The sequence below is a fragment of the Garra rufa genome, chromosome 6 (genome assembly GCF_049309525.1).
Source record: "Garra rufa chromosome 6, GarRuf1.0, whole genome shotgun sequence".
NCBI classification, from domain to species: domain Eukaryota; kingdom Metazoa; phylum Chordata; class Actinopteri; order Cypriniformes; family Cyprinidae; genus Garra; species Garra rufa.
The window spans coordinates 54,884,521-54,905,506 of NC_133366.1; the positions used below are offsets into that span (position 1 = coordinate 54,884,521).

At 32.1% G+C, this 20,986-nt stretch overlaps 1 protein-coding gene across 1 annotated transcript; it reads left to right on the plus strand.

The window, feature by feature from the left end:
- The first annotated feature begins 11,744 nt into the window (after window positions 1–11,744).
- Window positions 11,745–20,976, plus strand: LOC141336665 (C3a anaphylatoxin chemotactic receptor). The gene is made up of 2 exons (XM_073842380.1): window positions 11,745–11,820; window positions 18,735–20,976. Exon 2 carries the CDS (start codon window positions 18,742–18,744, stop codon window positions 19,789–19,791), a length of 1,050 nt encoding a protein of 349 aa, XP_073698481.1. The 5' UTR covers window positions 11,745–11,820; window positions 18,735–18,741; the 3' UTR covers window positions 19,792–20,976.
- Window positions 20,977–20,986: the final 10 nt, after the last annotated feature.

A 20,986-nucleotide genomic window follows, 5' to 3' on the forward strand; every position in this document is an offset into this window, starting at 1 on the left:
TTTAGGGACATTTTTTCATTTTAGCTTTATAGATGTGTTTTATATTTGAATTTTAATATTTTCAACCGTTCAAAAAATTTACTATTTTTAACAATTAAAAAAAAAAAAGACTTTTAATGCAAACAGAAATGTGTTTTTTTATTTGAATTTTTAGTATTTCACCCTTTCATAAAGCTATTTTACACCCAATAAACAACTGGCAACCCTTCAAAATTTTTACTATTTAAAAAATAAATAAATAAATAAAAATAAAAATTCTTTAGTTTTAAAGTGAAACATGTTACTATTTTTAACAATTTAAATATTAAAAAAAATTGATTTTCTTTAGTTTTAAAGTGAAACATGTTTCGGAAAAGATGCATTTCATATATATTTTGAAAATAGTATTTTTGTGCATTTCTCACAACAATAAACTTACACTTCTATGACTGTTGTCCTTCACTTTTTAAAGTGATTTCTTTACAAAAAAAAAAAGACCAAACATAAGTCTGTGCACCAAAGCAATTCAATAAAAATTCAAATAAATTAAATATTTCTATGACCAGTTTTTGACAAGTTTGTGTAACTTATTTACATTGATGCACAAGAGTTGAACTGAAATTCAATGATTTTGTTTTCAAGGAATCTGTGAGTGAATCAATAAAAGCAACAGCCAAAAACATCACTAATGATGAATGAACTGGAAAGTATGTGTGTCTCTGTACAGAAATGTAAGAGAGAAGGTCAAAGAAGTCTGAATATGGCACAAGTCCTGCATAATCTTCCCTAATCAGAGAAAAGTTCATTAGCATCACACACACAAACACACACACACACACACACACACACACACACACACACACACACACACACACACACACACACACACACACACACGTGTAAGACTGTGTTGGTTCTGGAAAGTCCAGGGTGAAAGCACCAAACTGTGGGCAAAACCACAAGAAGGTTATGGCTTTGAATCTAATTCTTGCCATCAGAATTCACTTAGTATAAACCATGGCTCAAATTAGGCAGAACTCAAACTTTCACTGATGAGGGAAGTACACAGATGCTGTAACCTCTGCTTGTTTTCACTTTAGCTATGATATCTGAATATGAAGGGGGAATGTTTTTGAGTCAAACTGAGACGCGTCATCTCTGCCTCAGCGAGTCCCTCTATCAAACAGATACTACACGAAGCTTCCTGGGCTTTCCAGATCAACATCCCACTAATTCACACATCATCCCAAATCTGCAGCCACTGGAATTATTTCATCTTCAAAGCAATGCAAATACTGAAGTGAAACACCATGAGGTTTCGACTCCTTACACAATTTTATGCAATAAGTGATCAAATAAAAAACAAAAATGCTTGTTTAGTCTAGCAGCAAATTTGTAAATAAAAATAAATTTACAAAAATATAAAACGTAACATTTATATATTATACATAAAAAATAGTAATTTTACAGAAATATAAAATTCAAAATTAGTATAAAATTAATACAATTATATTATTATCTATTAATAAAATACTTTTCAGAATTTTGTTCACTGTACATGGATTAATATAAAATATTACATAATTTATTATAAAACATTAATTATAAAATACAAAAATATTGTATTAACATGCATACAATACATTCATACAAAATAGAAATAACATTTTCATGAATTTTTATGAGCAAAAAGCTCTTAGCTTTTGTAGCTAAGACTTGCTATAATAAAATACATTTCAGATTTTTAACAAATATTTTTACTGTATATTTATTAATATAAAATAAAATAATTATAAATTATAAAAATACAGAAATATTGTATTAACAGAATTCTAAAATATATTGTTTAAATGAATATTATTATTATTATTGCAAATACATTCATAAAACAAAATAGAAATATAACATTATGAATTTTTTTGAGCAGCAGTTTTTTTGTAGCTAAAACTTAGCTAAATATATAGATATATACATATATAGGTTATATAAATAAAAATACATTTCAGATATTTAAAAAATATTTTTACTGTATATTCATATAAAATATTACATAATTATAAATTTTAAAAATACAGAAATATTGTATTAACAGAATTCTAAAATATATTGTTTTAAATGAATATTATTATTATTGCAAATACATTCATAAAACAAAATAGAAATATAACATTATGAATTTTTTTGAGCAACAGTTTTTTTGTAGCTAAATATATAGATATATAAATATATAGGTTATATAGGTAATATAAATAAAAAGACTTTTCAGATATTTAAGAAATATTTTTACTGTATATTAATTAATATAAAATATTACATAGTTATAAATTATAAAAATACAGAAATATTGTATTAACAGTCGTTTAGATTAAAATATTCACAAAAAATATACAGATTGATATAAGTATTATTATTATTAGTGCACATACATTTATACAAAAACATTTGAGATATAAAATTATACTGACATAATTTTGTTGTTTAAATAAAAATAAATGTAGGATGCTTTTAGTCAAAACGACTGATATGATTTAAATTTAAAATTTGTAGAGGCGCTGTACGAAAACGGTTTCATCTATCAACATGAAATCCATAACTTTTTGTCAGCACAGTCTGAAGATGATCTGACTCGATTTTGGTGAAAATCGGACGAACGGTCTAGGACTAGTTCGAAAAAGTAGGTTTTCAACATAAATCAAAAAGGCGGACAGGAAGTTTGACCAACTGTGGCATATTTGGTATCTATGTTGTCGGCATGACCCAAGGAATATTTTAAGACTAATTTCATTACAATAGGCTAATGCTATATACAGTTATTAGCACTTTTGGACAATTTATAATTGATAGTTAATGAATGGTTTATTACTCTTGACCAATAGGTGGCGCTGCTACCAAATTGATGTGGTGTAATCAGTGTGAGGTGGTAATGCCACATACCAAATTTGGTGCAAATATCTCAAAGCTTTGCAGAGATACCGCTTCAGATGCGCTTTGGCATCTTTTCAGCAAATTCGTTGATGCGTTAAATGAAAACGGTTTCGAATATCGACATGAAATCCATAACTTTTTGTCAGCATGGTCTGAAGATGATCTGAGTCAAATTTGGTGAAAATCAGACAAACGGTCTAGGAGGAGTTCGAAAAAGTAGGTTTTCTACATTAATCAAAATGGCGGACAGGAAGTTATGCCAAATTTGGCATAATTGGTATCAATGTTCTCGGCCTGACCCAAGGAATATTTTGAGATCACTTTCATTACAATAAACAATATTTCACATAAGTTATTAGCATTTTTCGAAATTTTGTTATAACTTTTGACCACAAGGTGGCGCTGGCCCCAAAAATGTTATGTACATTCAGGGCATGGATACGCTAATCCGTTCTCAAGATACAGCATTTTAAAGCTAAATTCAAAATGGCTGACATGGGAAAATTGGAAATGGTTTGACTCGGTATGACACACCGAATCTAAAGAGACCAGTTTTGTGATTTCTGGACAAATCATTCAGACGTTATAAAGAAAAATAGCCATTTTTCGTATCTCCTGACCACTAGGGGGCACTGCACCGAAACACAGCAGGTAGCCTCAAGTCATGCTTGTTACTACACACACCAAGTTTGGTGTCAATATGCCAAACTGTTACGGAGATATAGCCTCACATTGATTTTTGCTAGCTTTTCGTAGAATTATTTCGCGTGTTATTTGTGAACGGCTGGACGAATCGACTTGAATTCCATAACTTTTTGCCAGCATGGTCTGAAGATGATCTGGATCAATTTTTGTGACAATCGGTGCAACGGCCTAGGATGAGTTCGAAAACGTAGGTTTTACGTACAATTGAGAATAGCGAAAAAACTAAACCTTAATGCTAAAAACTAAAAGAATTTTTGTTGTGTGGCTTACGGTTCAAACGTTATTAGCATAAATCTTTTGAAAGTTTGGACAAGTGGTGGCGCTAGAGAGTTTGAGTTAGAGACTCCAAACTTGCTATGGTCAATGTTGGGACTGTCCTCTATCAGTGTGCAAAATTATTCAACTTTCCCGCAAGCGGTTCCATGGGCTGCCATAGACTTGCGGCGGAAGAGGAAGAAGAATAACGCCAACGGATACAATAGGTGCCATCCCACCTTCGGTGCTTGGCCCCTAAAAATATAAAAAAAAACTTTATTTTTATTCTATATACACATTAGTATAATATTGCTTCAAATATGAAATTATTACATTAATACTTTAAATTTCTTAAATCTCTCTCTAGTAAAATTATTTAATAATTATATATTAATTTGTAAATAAAAATACATTTACAAAAATGTAAACCGCAAAATAAATACATATTTACATATATACAAAATTATTATACATTAATGTAAAAACGTAAATAAAAATTAAAAAAACTTTTACAGAAATATAAAATTCAAAATTAGTATAAAAATATTATAATTATAATATTATTTATCTTAATAGGATTCTGTCCTTTAAATAAAAATGAAGTTCAAATTTTATATATTAAAATATAATATAATAAATATAATAAATATTAAATATTAAATAATTATAAATTAGAAAAACACAAAAATATTGTATTAACAGAATTCTTTCCTTTAAATTAAAATACATTTACAAAATACAGTTATAAATAAATTATTATATTATTTTATTATATATTTTAAATTATACTGACAGAATTCTGTCCTTTAAATAAAAATACATTTTAATGTTTAATATTTCATAAAAATAAAAGACATTACATTTTTACATTTACATTTTTATAACATATACAGATTAGTACGATATTGTTCTAAATATACAATTATTAATAACATGATATACATCTTAAAAAAAAATCTTAAATTTTAATTATTTGTTTGTTTGTTTTTCTGAGCAACAATATAGCCTTTTTGTAGCCAAAATTCAGATTATAACCAAGTAGCATGGTCATATTTGTAGCAAAAGCCAAATATACATTATAGTATGGATCAAAATTATTTTTCTTTTATTCCAAAAATCATTAGGATATTAAGATCATGTTCCATGAAGATATTTTGTAAATTTCCTACCATGAATATATCAAAACTTAATTTTTGATTAGTAATATGCATTGCTAAGAACTTTATTTGGACAACTTTAACGGCGATTTGCTCAATATTTGGATTTTTTTCCACGCTCAGATTGCAGATTTTCTGAATAGTTGTATCTCAGCCAAATATTGTCCTATCATAAAAACCATAAATCAATGGAACACTTATTCATTCAGCTTTCAGATGATTTTGTGGTCCAGGGTCACATATAGAAGTTTGTACCACTACAGAAACACCACAATACAAGCCACAACCTAAAAAAGCAAGCACCAAACTAACCTGGACTAACAAGAATGCTGTTAATTTAGTTAATTCAGCGCCATCTATAGATTTAAGCCTCCTGTAATAAGTCAGTGGGATCAGAACAAACATTTGTGCTCCTGCCAAGAAACACAAAATGAGATGCAAGTGAGTCTAACCTTCTATTATCACTTCTACCCCCGGTTTCACAGACAAGGCTTAAGCTTAGTCCTAGACTAATATGTAAGTCTGAGCTGTTTCAGCTGAAGGAAACTTTGAAAGTGCCTTTGTTTTGTCTCAAGATGCACATCAGTAATGCTTTTTGTCTAAGCAGGTTTATAAAAATGACTTAAATGTCCTAATTGAACTATGGCCTAATCCTGGTTTAAGTCTAAACTCTGTCTGTGAAACCGAGCCCTAAGGTTTAAAACCAAAATAAAACAGCTGCTTTAGTGCTCATTATAATATTAAGACCTACAAACAGCTTAGACAAACTGATGTCTTTTACTATTTCACATGCAGCACAGCAGCTTCATCTACTGGTGATGAACGGAACGGCACAAATCAAGCATTTCCTTTGGAAAGACACTATGGCCCGGTTTCACAGACAGGGCTTAGACTAAGCCAGGATTAGCAGATAGTTCAATTAGGATATTTAAGTAATTTTTATAAACATGCTTAGAAAAAATCATTACTGGTGTGCATCTTGAGACAAAACAAACACACTGATATATTTTAAGATCAGTCAGTGCAAGTTTCTTTCAGTTCAAACAGCTCAGACTTACATTTTAGTCTAGGACTAGGCTTAAGCCTTGTCTATGAAACCGGGCCTATGACACCTACTGGTTCCACTATATACGCTAAAAGTTTGGGGTCAGTAAGACTTGTAATAGTCTTTAAAGAAGTCTCTTCTGCTCATCAAGGCTGTGTTTATTTGATTAAAAATACAGAAAAAAACAGTAATATTGCAAAATGTTTTTACAACATAAAATAATGTTTTTTATTTTAACATACTTTAAAATAGAATTTATTCCTGTGATGAAAAGCTGAATTTTAATCAGCTGTTACTGCAGTCTTAAGTGTCACATGATCCTTCAGAAATCATTCTAATCTGCTGATTTGTTATTAGAATGATCAATGTTGGAGAATATCAACAGTTGTGCTGAGAAATATTTTTTGGAACGTGTGATTTTTTTTTTCAGGATTCTTTCATGAATAACAAGTTTTAAAAGCACAGGTGTTTATTCAAAATATAAATATTTTATAACAATGTAAATTATTTATTATTAACTTTTATTCACCAAGGATGTATTAAGTTAATAATTAAAAGTTTATTAAAAGTATAAATTTCTTTAAAAAAAAAAAAAAAAAATTTAAATGTACTGACCCCAAACTTTTGAATGGTAGTGTATAACAAATCTCTTTTGTTTGTAGGCAAGCAATGCATCAGAGCTCGAAACTAGCAGGTCAAATGGAACAATTAATATGGTTTAAGAGGAAAACATGTAATAGACATTAGGGCTGCACGGTTAAAACATGTTTAAGTTGTAATTGCAATTATCACATTTTACATTGATGTTTTAAATAGCTTTATACCATTATTTGAAGCAAATGCATGGCATCATTTTATATATTTAAAAAAAGTATTGCTTTTCTCATTGCCACAAATGTCAACGATACATTGGTTTGGTTTTTCTTTAAATAAAAAAGTACAAATATGCAATATGCATAGGCATTTGCTGGTATCAATTTTCAGGTTGTGATTAATTGACAATGCTTTTATCACAGTATATCTATTATGTCCATATTGAAGTGGTGTCTTAATACAGTAGAACAGCTTTAATAACTATTTTCTTATAACAAAAATAACTGAACATTTAAAAACAATAAAGCAATACATAAAAAAATGTATAAAGTTACAAAATGTAGACAGATTAAAGTCCAAAAGAAATTAAATAACAACTTTTTTTTAAGTTACAACCTTTGATTAGAACAGTTTGTTATTAAATATTGGAATGATCTCAGATTAATGAATGTTTGAATGGCAGCTAATGAATGAACTAATGTTAACTAATGAAGCCCTAATGTAAAGTTTGACCCAACAATAAAGAATCAAAACACTTTCAAACTATATCCAGGGCATGTTGGAGTCCAGATTAAAATGTAAAAAAGTTTGGAAATAAGTCTAAATATTGGAGTATTTGTGGCTGTGATGAACACCAGAGCAAATACACAAATCTGAATCACTTTTTAAATCATTTCAACACTTTCCAGAAACTGAAAGCTGTTTTGTTGACTGTGTTTCCGGGGAAGCGCCATCTGCTGTCAGAGAATGAAAGTGCACTTTTATCCAGAGCGTCTCCCACGTGGTCCACCATGTGCTTCTCATCTGTGCTTGTTTACATCAGAGGACACACGCAGCATACAGCGCTGTTGTGCATTCTGACCAGCTGATTGGAAAAGTTTTTTTTTTTAATTCTGAATAATTTGTTATAAATAATTATTCTCAGTATTTTGATGTGCACAGGATAACATTAACAAAAAAGTGCACTTTCATTCTCTGACAGCAGATGGCGCAGCCGTTTCCCCCAGAATCAAAACAGCTTTCAGTTTCTGGAAAGTGTTGAAATGATTTAAAAAGTGATTCAGATTAGTGTATTTGCTCTGGTGTTCATCACAGCCACAAATACTTCAATATTTAGACTTACTTTCAAACTTTTTTACATTTTAATCTGGACTCCAACATGCCCTGGATATTGTTTGAAAGTGTTTTGATTCTTTATTGTTGGGTCAAACTTTACATTAGGGCTTCATTAGTTAACATTAGTTCATTCATTAGCTGCCATTCAAACATTCATTAATCTGAGATCATTCCAAGATTTACAAATTGTTCAAATCAAAAGTTGTAACTGTGTTATTTAATGAGCTAATGCGAACTAAGAGTATTTTTTAACAAAGATGAATAACGTCTGTAGCAAATGTAGCTGATTGTGAATATGAATGCATTAACTAAGGTTAACTGTAAAGTGATATCTATTGGTCTTTATAATCTTTTGCACTTTAATCCAAGTACATTTTGTAACTTTATACAATTTTTATGTATTGCTTTGTTGTATTTAAATGTTCAGTTATTTTTGTCATAAGAAAATAGTTATTAAAGCTGTTCTACTGTATTAAGACACCACTTCAATATGGTGATAATAGATATACTGTGATAAAAGCATTATCAATTAATCACAACCTGACAATTGATAGTAGCATATCCCTATGCATATTGCATATTTTACTTTTTTATTTAAAGAAACCAAACCAATGTATCGTTGACATTTGTGACAATAAGAAAAGCAATACATTTATTTTTATATAACATTAGGCATGCAGTTGTTTCAAATAATATAAAAAAATAAAGCTATTTAAAACATCAATCAATGTAAATTGTGATCATCATAATTAATAATTGCAATTACAATTTTAAGGGGACAATTCAAGGGAACTACATAAAGCTCAACCATTTAAAACACTAATTACCACAACCACATCCTGGCGTATCATACTCAAATAAAACACACAAACTGAACTGATCCACCAACATTTAGTACAAATAGACTTGACCTAGAACATCAGCACTCTTATTTAATGTGAGAACACAGAAGAATGCAATTCTCACAGCAAGGGAAAAATTAAAAAAAGAAAACAAGCCACAGGAGTTTGATGGTATCAGTCAAACCAACACATCTGAAAAAATCGCTGAGTCTAATCTGGTGGTTTATTGATAAGGAAGTTTCAGTCTAAGAGTTGTCTCAAGAGTGTGCAGTGTCTCAAGAGAGCAGTGATGCAACGCACATATACTTCAACACTTATGACACACACGGAACGCAGCAGCAGCGCAGACAAGCCTCTGCTAGTTTCAGCTCAGTTAAGGGCAATTTAGAGCTAATAAATGAGATTACGCTGCTTTACTGGTGTCTGCTAAAGCTGGAATCACTGTAAATTAAATCTCTAAGTTGTAGCACAGCATTTGTTCTCTTTGATTCTTGGTAAGAAGAGTTGCGGAATCCAGGGTAATTCGAGTTAGCTAAAACCAGGAAAAGGAAATTTCATTATTTATCTATACATAGGCAACAAAATCAAATAGATAAAAAAAAAAAAAAATGAAATAAAATAAAATAAAATAAAATAACTAAAACCAAAATAAAAACTATATTATTTTAACCCTCTGGAAGTAAACCTGAAATGTACTTTTTTGCTATTTTTAGTAAAATCAATATATTTTTCTTCCCTAATATTTTTTCTTTTTTATTCTGTATTTTGAGAAAGTTTCATGGTACTAATTAATACTTACGCAATAATTATGATCTAATTTTTCCCATTGAAAATAATAATAAAAACTTATATTCAAAGATTTTTATATTACTTTTTAATTACGCCAGTATTACATGCTAAAATAAAGACAATGCCTTTAAAATCTTATTTTTGATGTCAGATTAGTGCCACCTGGTTAGTAAATAATGAAAAACATCTGCAATTCCATGGTTTAGACATAATGACTTATTTTTATTAATTTGTGGATTTGGATATACATTTAGACATTCTTAAAGACAACTTTTTGTGTAGGTTTAGATTTTTTGTTGTTGAAATTTTGGTTTGAAATGTTAGTTTTTGCATTCATTTTACTACAGTCAAACTTGAACACAGAGACATTTTGTTACAGATAACATCAAAATTCAACAAAAATGTAACCATTTGGATTTCAGCCTCTTATTTTTGCCATATTGTTACAGCCAGACCAGTTCATTATTGTGTGTGAATGTAATAAAAAAATTTTCCCATAAGTAAGTCCACAATTGTTTGTGTGGTTACATAGTGACTGTCATAAATGTTATTGAGTTTTGTACCATTTCAATGACATAGCGATTTTTTTTTTAAATTAAAAATTCGGTCTAAAATGACCAAACAATACCAGAGAGTTAAAAGAAAATAATGGGAAAAAAACCCCACAACATTTAAAAAAAATAAAAAATATATTCAAATTCTAATATTTCTTTAAAATAAATAAATAAACCATTTATTTATATTTATGCAATAATTATTATCAATTTTTTCCTATTGAAAATAATGTAAAAAAATATTTAAAGATTTTTATATTACTTTTTAATTATGCCAGTATTTTTATGTTAAAATAAAGACAATGCCTTTAAAATGTTATTTTTGATTTAGATTAGTGCCATCCGCAAAAACATTCCATAGTTTAGCCACTAAATTCTCTAGTTGTTTTTAGACATAATAACTCATTTTTTATTAGGTTGTGGATTTGGATATACATTTAGACTTTTCAAAAGACATTCATTTCCAATAGCGGTCATTTTTGACCGGAAATAACACTAATGTGACTAATTTTTTTTACAACCATTTAGCTTTTTCAAATCAAGTCCACAATTTTTTTGTGCGGTTGCATAGTGACTATCATAAATGTTATTGAGTTTTGAACCATTCCGATGAAGTAGCAATTTTTTTAAATTCTAAACATTTTTTGGGGGTCTAAAATGACCAAACAATACCAGAGAGTTAAACGAAAATAATGGGGAAAAAAACACAACATTTAAAATAAATAAAATTATTCAAATTCTAATATTTCCAATTTTTTCCTATTGAAAATAATTAAAAAATATATTTAAAGATTTTTTTATTACTTTTTAATTATGCCAGTATTTTTATGTTAAAATAAAGACAATGCCTTTAAAATCTAATTTTTGATTTAGATTAGTGCCATCCGCAAAAACATTCCATAGTTTAGCCACTAAATTCTCTAGTTGTTTTTAGACATAATAACTCAAATTTTTTATTAGGTTGTGGATTTGGATATACATTTAGACATTTCCAAAGGACATTAATTTCCAATGGCACTAATGTGACTAATTTTTTTTACAACCATTTAGCTTTTTCAAATCAAGTCCACAATTTTTTTGTGTGGTTACATAGTGACTATCATAAATGTTGAGTTTTGAACCATTCCGATGAAGTAGCAATTTTTTAAAATTCTAAACATTTTTTGGGGTCTAAAATGACCAAACAATACCAGAGAGTTAAAAGAGAATAATGGGAAAAAAAACAGAACATTTAAAATAAATAAAAAATGTATTCACATTCTCTAATATTTCTTTAAAATAAATAAATAATTTTTAATTTTATCTCTGCACTTAAATGAGCCGTAAACCGAGAACTCACGAAGTATTCACATTTTCTGAACTGCTCTATATCATGTGCAATAAACAAGTTCAGTAAATCAGTGCAGCACGTGAATGAAGCACTATTAAGATACATTTACATGTAGTTTCATGCTGTTCACTGATGTTGCAATCAAACCGAAAGGGAGAGTGTTGAGCTTAAACCCTCCCACTGATAGGTTAAAGCACAGAAACACTCCCTCTCTTTGCTTTTATTCTCCATCAGCTCAAACAGTCAGACAACCAAAAGCTCTCAGATCTCTGAGTCAATGCATGCAAGTCGACTAGAGCCTCATAAGAAGGTAAGACACACTCCTAAATCTCAACTATAACTTATCTGTAAAAATAAAGCTATTAATTAAATTAAATGAGTTGAATCAAAGTATTTAAGTTGAAACCAAAATGCTCTCACGTAAGAAACGTGTTCTAGGTGAGCAGCGTGTAGGTGTGTTCGCATGCCAGGAATGCATTGTGGATGTGTGTAAACAGGTTGCGAATGGGAGGACAGCTGTGGGTGAAATAAAGCTATGCCTTCAGGTGATAAAGTTAACATTCCTGGCATCGCCTGTATTTGATCTAAAGGGGCTCAGTGATTGATACGCACTGCTGAGGTATTTTGGTAGATGCTAACTATCAAAAGAGTCCCTGATCAGATCTCTAGATATGGGTCTGTGGGATTATTTGGGCTGTATTTTGGTCAAGCACGTGAAAAATGTGCATCTGATCACTCACGATTTGAAGAACCATTTATGTCTGGAGCTCAGATGCTGCACTTTAACAATTAAAAGTAGTGTTCACCCAAAATAAATTTAATCTTAGATGCAACCCTGGAGCAATGGTTACTTTTTTAAACATAAATAAATGGTTTATTTATTTATTTTAAAGAAATATTAGCATTTGAATATTTATTTTATTTTATTTAAATGTTGTGGGGTTTTTTCCCCATTATTTTCTTTTAACTCTCTGGTATTGTTTGGTCATTTTAGACCGATTTTTTTTTTTTTTTTTAATTTAAAAAAAAAATCGCTATGTCATTGAAATGGTACAAAACTCAATAACATTTATGACAGTCACTATGTAACCACACAAAAAACTGTGGACTTACTTATGGGAAAAAAATGTTTTACATTCACACACAATAATGAACTGGTCTGGCTGTAACAATATGGCAAAAATAAGAGGCTGAAATCCGAATGGTTACTTTTTTTTTATTTTTGATGTTATGTGTAACAAAATTTCTCTGTGTTCAGGTTTGACTGTAGTAAAATGAATGCAAAAACTAACATTTCAAACCAAAATTTCAACAACAAAAAATCTAAACCTACACAAAAAGTTGTCTTTAAGAATGTCTAAATGTATGTCAAAATCCACAACTTAGCAATAGCCAAAATTACATTGTAATGGTCATAATTATATATTATTCTTTTATGACAAAAATCATTAGGATATACTTTGTAAATTTTCTACTGTAGAAATATCAAAACTTGATTTTTGATTAGTAATATGCATTGCTAAGAACTTCATTTATACAACTTTAAAGGTGATTTTCTCAATATTTCGATTTTTTTTTTGCACCCTCAGATTTTCAAATAATTGTATCTCGGCAAAATATTGTCTTATCCATACATTAACGGAAAGCTTATTTATTCAGCTTTTTAGATGATGTATAAATCTCCATTTATACTCTCAAGAGTTTCTTCTGTTGAACACAAAAGACTACATTTTGAAGAAAAGTTGCTGGTACCCCAGTAAACAAAAACAAACCTATTCCATAATTTATTTAAAAAATATTTATTTCATACAAAGTGTAGTTCAAATCTATTAACATGAATTTAAGGCTTCTTAATTAAAAAAAAAAATATCTTTATTCCACAATGAACATTTCTTAATATTGTCTAAAATGTGTTTTAATGTCACTATTGATAAGGATTGATTGCATGATCTTTGCATATCCGTCTTTAATAGATCCAAGATGCTCATGTCTTTCTTCAGTCATAAACAAATTAGTTTTTTTGTGGAAAGCATTTCAGGATTGTTCTCCATATAGTGGACTTCAATGGTGCCCCGAGTTTGAACTTCCAAAATGCAGTTTAAATGCAGCTTCAAAGGACTCTAAACAATTCCAGCCGAGAAAGAAGTGTCATATCTAACAAAACGAATGGTTATTTTCTTTAAAAAATGTAGAATTTATTTACTTTTTAACTGCAAATGCGTGTCTTGGTCTAGCTCTGTGTGAACTTTGTCTATTCCGGTTCAATACAATTAGGGCATGTCGAAAAACTCCTATCTCCTCCAACTTTGAAATTGTCCTACATTACTGTTTTCCCTTTTTTTGTAAAAGGCGTTTGACCTTTGCATGTTTTCTTTATAAACACTGGGTTGGAGAAAGCTTTTTGACATACCCTATATGTCATAAACAGGAACACACAAAGTTCAGGCAAAGCTAGACGAGCATTTGTGTTTAAAAAGTATATAAATTAACCAATATAACCAATCGTTTCACGATAAGACCTTTCTTTATCAGCTGGGATTGTTTAGAGACTTTTAAAGCTGCACTGAAACTGCATTTTGGAAGTTCAAACTCGTGGGCACCATAGATATCCATTATATGGAAAGAAATCCTAAAATATTTTTCTTTTAATGACTGAAGAAAGAAAGACAAGAACATCTCGGATGACAAGGGATGAGTACATTATCTGTAAATCTTTGTTCTGGAAATGCATAAAGTATTGTGACATGGCCATACTTTATTCCAATGAAAACAAAATATTTCATAACGCTTTCCAAAAGAGGAAACCGCACGCAACTTCCTTCTTTTTATGGCCAGAAAACATCAATGTTAATGAATTTGTAGTATTGACTTCCATAGTATTTTTTCCTTGTGGTTACCAAAACTCTTCAAAATATCTTATTTAGTTTAGAAGTTAGAGCACATCAACAGGAGCACTAGAACTTTTGAACATTGCTTATTGAAATGTCTATTATTTTAACATTTCCACATCACTAATCTGTGGGCGGCTGCATAGACTGCTTAGACTAGTCTTACAAGTTTTTTCTTGAAGACTGGTCATTACTTTTATAAGTCTGTTGCATAATGCAGATGGGTCTAATGCGAAAATGAAAAGACAGACCGATTATCCCTTGGTTAACTAATAGTTGGTCAAACTAAAGTAGGGATGCAAAACGATTAGTCGTGATTAATCAATTCAAAATAAAAGTTTGTTTGCATAAAATGTGTGTGTACTGTTTATTTATTATATATACACTGCAAAAAAATATTTTAAAATTAAATTCTTAAATCAAGTAGGATTTTCTAGACAAGTAAAAATTATTGTCTTGTTTTTAGAAAGAACAAGTCAAAATTAACTGAGTTTTTGCTTAGAACAAGCAAAATAATCTGCCAATGGGGTATGAAAAATTATCTTATTTCAAACAGAAAACAAGATTATTTTTTTTACCCCATTGGCAGATAATTTTGCTTATTTTGAGAAAAAACTCTTTTTTTTTTTTTTTGAAAACAAGAAAATTATTTTTATTTGTCTAAAAAATCCTTCTTGATTTAATAATTTTTATATATTTTGGCCGGGAACAAGACAAAAAAAAAATCTAAGTAAGAAAAGCATTTTTGAAGTGTATTTATGTAAAATATTTAGATTTAAGTGTTTGCATACAAATATTTTTTAAATATATACATATATGTGTGTGTGTTTTTATATATGCATAAAAATATACGAAGTACACATATAGTATATGTAAACATGAACTTATTTTTGAATCGTTTAATTGCGACTAATCGTTTTGCAGCTCTAAACTAAAGCTGAACTTCTCATGTCTTAAAGGGATAGTTCCAAGTTGTTCCAAACCTGTATGAGTTTCTTTCTTGTTTTTTTGTTTCGCCAAAATGTCAAAAAACACTGGATGTCAAGGGGGACCAATTCCATGCTTCAAAATACCATCTATTTGTGTCCAGCAAAAGAAAGAAACCCATATGAGTTTGGAACGATATGAGTGTGAATAAAGAAGACAGAACTTTTATTTTTGGGTGAACTGTTCTTTATCATTGTGGTTGTGTTTAGCCAACCGCACAATGTTTGTGTTTCCTAAAGTGCATTTTAGTAGTAGTAGTGTAGTTTTTAATGCTGTTTCAGCAACTGAGGCTACTTTCACGGGAAGTTACGAAACATACAAGCATTGCATTAATACAATTGTAAAACAAAGTTAAGATTATGTAAGATGTTTTGCACTTACACATGACAATTCTAAAACATTTCTAGTAAAATCTTACTAAACAACAAAGCTTGTTGAATAAAAATGTTGTGTACTTGCATTAAAAGCAAGGCAGTCTAATAAAAAAAAATGTTTAATGGAAAGGGGTTACATAAAGTTGAGTCTTCACCTTTCCACAGAAATGCATGTATGTCCTGTATAACATCTGGTGACCTAAAGTGTGCTTTTATTCATATAGTACCTACTTAATTAATGCATAAAGTTTTGTGACATGGCCATAATTCATTTAATTGAAAACAAAGCATTTCATGATGCTTTCCAAAAGAGGAAATTGCACACCACTTCCTGCATTTTATGGCCAGAGAACATATGTGTTTCTTAAAGGAGTTCACTTGCAAGACAAAAAAAATTACAGATAATGTATTCACCCCCTTGGCATCCAAGATGTTCATGTCTTCCTTTCTTCAGTCGTAAAGAAAACATTTCAGGATTTTTCTCCACATACACTCTTGAAAATAAAGGTGATTCACGACGCCATAGAAGAACCTTCTTTGTCTAAATGGTTCATGCTCCAACATCTGAAGAACCTTTCTGTTTCACAAAAGGTTCTTTGTGGCGAAAGAAGGTTCTTCAGATTATAAAAAGGTAAGAAAGAGATGGTTCTTTAAAGAACCTTTGACTGAATGGTTCTTTGTGGGACCAAATATGGCTCTTCTATGGCGTCGCTTGAAGAACCTTTTAAAGCACCTTTAATTATAAAAGTGTAGTGGACTTCTATGGTGCCCCGAGTTTGAACTTCCAAAATGCAGTTTAAATGCAGCTTCAAAGGACTCTAAACGATCACAGCTGAGGAAGAAATGTCTTATCTAGCAAAGCGATCGGTTATTTTTTTTTTATATTACAATTTATATACTTTTTAACCTTCAAACGCTCATCTTGTCTTGCTCTGCCTCAACTATTTTTCAGTTCAAACTCCCATCTCATTTTCTCTTCCAAAACCATCCTACATCACTAGAGAAGTACCAACCCAGGGTTTTTAAAGTGAACATGCAAAGAAGATCAAACAGCCTTGACAAACAAGGTAAACAAGCAATGTAGGATGATTTTGAGGGAATTCAGGCAGAGCAAGATAACACAAGAACTCGAGTTTAAAAAGTATACAAATTGGAATTTAAAGGTGCCATAGAATGCATTGAAACAATATTTTAAATTGTTCTCTGATATCCATATAGAAGGTATATAGCATAGGAAAGGGCAAAAAAGAAACTGTTTTTCAAGTCCATTTACAACCCTAGGATTTGTCCCTAGAATGAAATGGTCTGTTATTGCCTTATTTGGAAGGTCCGTGAATATTAATGATGAGCTCTGCTCTGATTGGCTGTTTCACAGAGCTGCTCATCTCAATAGCTGCACATGGAGGAAGTATACATTTAATTACAGAGCTCTAGCCGCTTTTAATATGCGGTTTATTGAATCTGCCGTTTTGAATCCGCAACATTTTACTCTCACTATTGATTGCATGTGCTCTGTGTAACGTTACACTGCAGCGACACAAGTACTTACCACACAAGTTCAGATGCTTGTTAGTGATTCTCAGGATCTGTAAATCAGGCATCTCTCCATTTATGTGGTAAGTCCAATGTAACAGGCTACTGCTAGCATTAAGCTAACCGTGTCCCTTCAGTGGCTCGCCTTATTTTACTGTTGTACTGAGTTTACTGATGATTGGGGGCGTAACTATTAACGATCTGGACTATTGCGTAATAGTCGGTGTTATGTTGGAATCGACCTATTTTTCAGTGGTCTTTTGCAAACACCTTAATATATACGAAGGAGGAAATGGTGGCATTTGAGACTCATGGTATGTCATGTCCATGTACTGAACTGTTATTATTATAACTATGCCAAGGTAAATACAGTTTTCCATTCTATGGCACCTTAAAAAAAAAAAAAAGATCGTTTCACTAGATAAGACCCTTTTTCCTTGGCTGGGATCAGTTGAAGCAGCGTTTAAACTGCATTTTGGAAGTTCAAACTCAGGGCACCATAGAAGTCCACTACATTTTTTTTTATGACTGAAGAAAGGAGTACATCATCTGTAAATTTTTGTTCTGGAAGTGAACTTCTCCTTTAAAGGAACACTCCACTTTTTTTGGAAATAGGCTCATTCTCCAACTCTCCCCGAGTTAATAAGTTGAGTTTTACCGTTTAGAAATCCATTCAGCCGTTCTGTTCTGGCGATATCACTTTTAGCATAGCTTAGCATAGATCATTGAATCCTATGAGACCAATAGCATCTCGTTCAAAAATGACCAACGAGTTTCCATATTTGTCCTATTTAAAACTTGACTCTTCTGTAGTTATATCGTGTACTAAGACCGGTGGAAATGCAAAGCTTCAATTTTCTAGGCTGATAAGATTAGGAACTACACTCCCATTCCAGCGTAATAGTCAAGGAAGTTTGCTTGCCGTAATAAGGCTGAAGCAGGAGCAGTAATACCACGCAGCACATGTGCAAATGCTAAACTAGCTGGGAACTCATTTCTTATAATACTCCGCCTGCTTCGGCCATATTACGGCAGCAAACTTCCTTGACTATTACGCCGGAATGGAAGTGTAGTTCTTAATCTTATCAGCCTAGAAACTCGCAGCTTTGCATTTCCACCGGTCTTAGTACACGATATAACTACAGAAGAGTCAAGTTTTAAATAGGACAAATATGGAAACTCGTTGGTCATTTTTGAACGCGATGCTATTGGTCTCATAGGATTCAATGATCTATGCTAAGCTATGCTAAAAGTGATATCACCAGAACAGGAGAACGGCTGAATGGATTTCTAAACGGTAAAAATCAACTTATTAACTCGGGGGCAGTTGGAGAATGAGACTATTTCCAAAAAAAGTGGAGTGTTCCTTTCAGCATTACGAAATGCCCCATGCGTTTTGGAGCAGATGCACATGTAAATGTATCTCACCTGTATTTCCACAGAGAACCAATGAACACCTCCAACCACACCAACGCCACCATCTACCCCAGCGAGGGCATGCGTGTGCTGCAGATGGCCGTGACCGTGACAATCTTTGTCGTGGGCGTTTCTCTAAACGCTCTAGTGGTCTGGGCATTGGGGCTTCGAGCTTGGTGCCGCAACCCAGGAGTGACCGGTGACACGCAGAGCGCCAACAGCTTCCGCATCTACGTGGTGAACTTGGCGCTCGCCGACTTGGTGCTGTTGTTACGTACGCCGATGATGCTGCCCTACTTGGCGAACAACTTCACTTGGACGTTGGGGGAACCTGTATGCAAGCTTGTGATCTATTTGCGATGCTTGGGATTGTACGCGAGCGCGTTCTTGCTGTGCGCCGTCGCTGTGGAGCGCTGCTTGTGTCTCCTCAGACCAGTCTGGGCTCGATTGAGACGCCCTCGGTGGGCCGTACCGCTGGCCTGCGGCGTAATATGGGTGCTGGCGGCGTTCTTCGCTGCGCCCTACATCAACACAGCCAAAGTCATTCTGTGGGCGAACCGCAAGGCCTGTGTGGAAAGCGATTTGGGAGCAGGACAAGCCTTAAATGTGTTGGAGACTGTGGCGGGATTCTTGCTACCTCTGGTGATCTTCTTGTCTTGCAATATCGCTGTGATTTTTTGCGCGAAGAAAGCTGAGAATGCAATGTCTTCACCTACCTCTTCATCCGGACCGGGTTACACAACCCACCGATTGACCCGTCTCTACCGCGTACTCTTCCTCACCATGCTCCTCTTCCTCACCTGCTGGGTGCCGTATTTCACCTGCCGCTTTTTGAGGGCCCTCTCGCACAATCGTCCGGGTTGGCAGAAGGTCAGAGAAGGAGCAATTGGAGGGGCATATGTGGCGCTGTTTCTGGTTTATATTAAGAGCGCGCTCAACCCAGTCCTGTATGTGTTTGCTGCTCGCGGACTTGGTCGCACGGTTCGCGCCTCGCTCATCTCGACGATCGAGCGAGTTTTCAACGAGGAATTATCAGAGTCTTTACGAAAAAAGTCCTTGCGAAGGAGGGATTCTGAGTTTTAGGGGAGCTAAAATACTGGTCAATATACAGTATAAATCTCAAGAGACTGACTGTGGCTTCATTTGATGGACATGAAAGCATTTCCCAAGAGACATTCTGATTTGTAACTGATATGATTGTTTTAATCTTGGATTTAATTGTGATGCATTGTAGCACTTCCATTTTAGGAACTTTTCTGTTTTCTATGACTAAACTTTTCTGTTTTCTATGACTCTTAAATTAAGCATTAAAGAAGCATTAAAGTTCAATTCCAGAACAAAAACTTACAGATAATTTACTCACCCTCATTTCTTTCTTTCTTCAGTTTTAAAGAAGTTGTTTTTTGAAAACATTTCAGAATTTCTCTGCATATAGTGGACTTCTATGGTGCCTTTGAGTTTGAATGTCCAAAATGCAGTTAAAATGCAGCTTCAAAAGGCTCTAAACAATCCCAGCCAAGGAAGAAGGGTCTTATCTAGCAAAACGATTGGTTATTTTATAAAAAATTTACATTTTATATACTTTTTAACCTCAAATGCTCGCCTTGTCTAGTTTTTTCTCCTCTAACTTCAGAATCATCCTACATCGCTGCAGAAGTACCAACCCAGTTTTTACAAAGTAAATGTGCAAAGAAGAAAAAATTTAATGCACAGAGTACACACAGAGCTAGACAAAACAAGCATTAGAGGTTAAAAAGTATATAAATTGTGATTTTTTTTTTTAAGCTGCATTTAAACTGCATTTTGGAAGTCTAAACTCTTGGCCATCATTGAAGTCCACTATATGCAAAAAAAAAAAACAAATGTTTTCCTCAAAAAACATAATTCTTAAGGTCTTGGATGACAAGGGGGTGAGTAAATTATCTGTAAATTTTTGTTTTGGAAGTGAACTTCTCCTTCAAGGATGTTTTCTTACATCTTATGCAGTACAAATTATTTTCAACCAGATTATTAGCAAAACATTTACAAAAAATAAATAAATCAGACATTAAGCCAAACGCATCTTCATTTTAAAGATTAAGATGAAGTTCTTGATCAATTTACCATATATCATCTTGACAGACATTGAAGTGAAATCTGAAAGTGAAAACTGAATTCCAGCGCTTGATACTGCCGCATTAATGCTGATAAGAATGTTATTTCTGTGTCTAGTTCTCTATGCAAATTTAGCATTTTTAAATAAACCAGCAGATATTTTGTTTATCAGTTTATCAGTGTC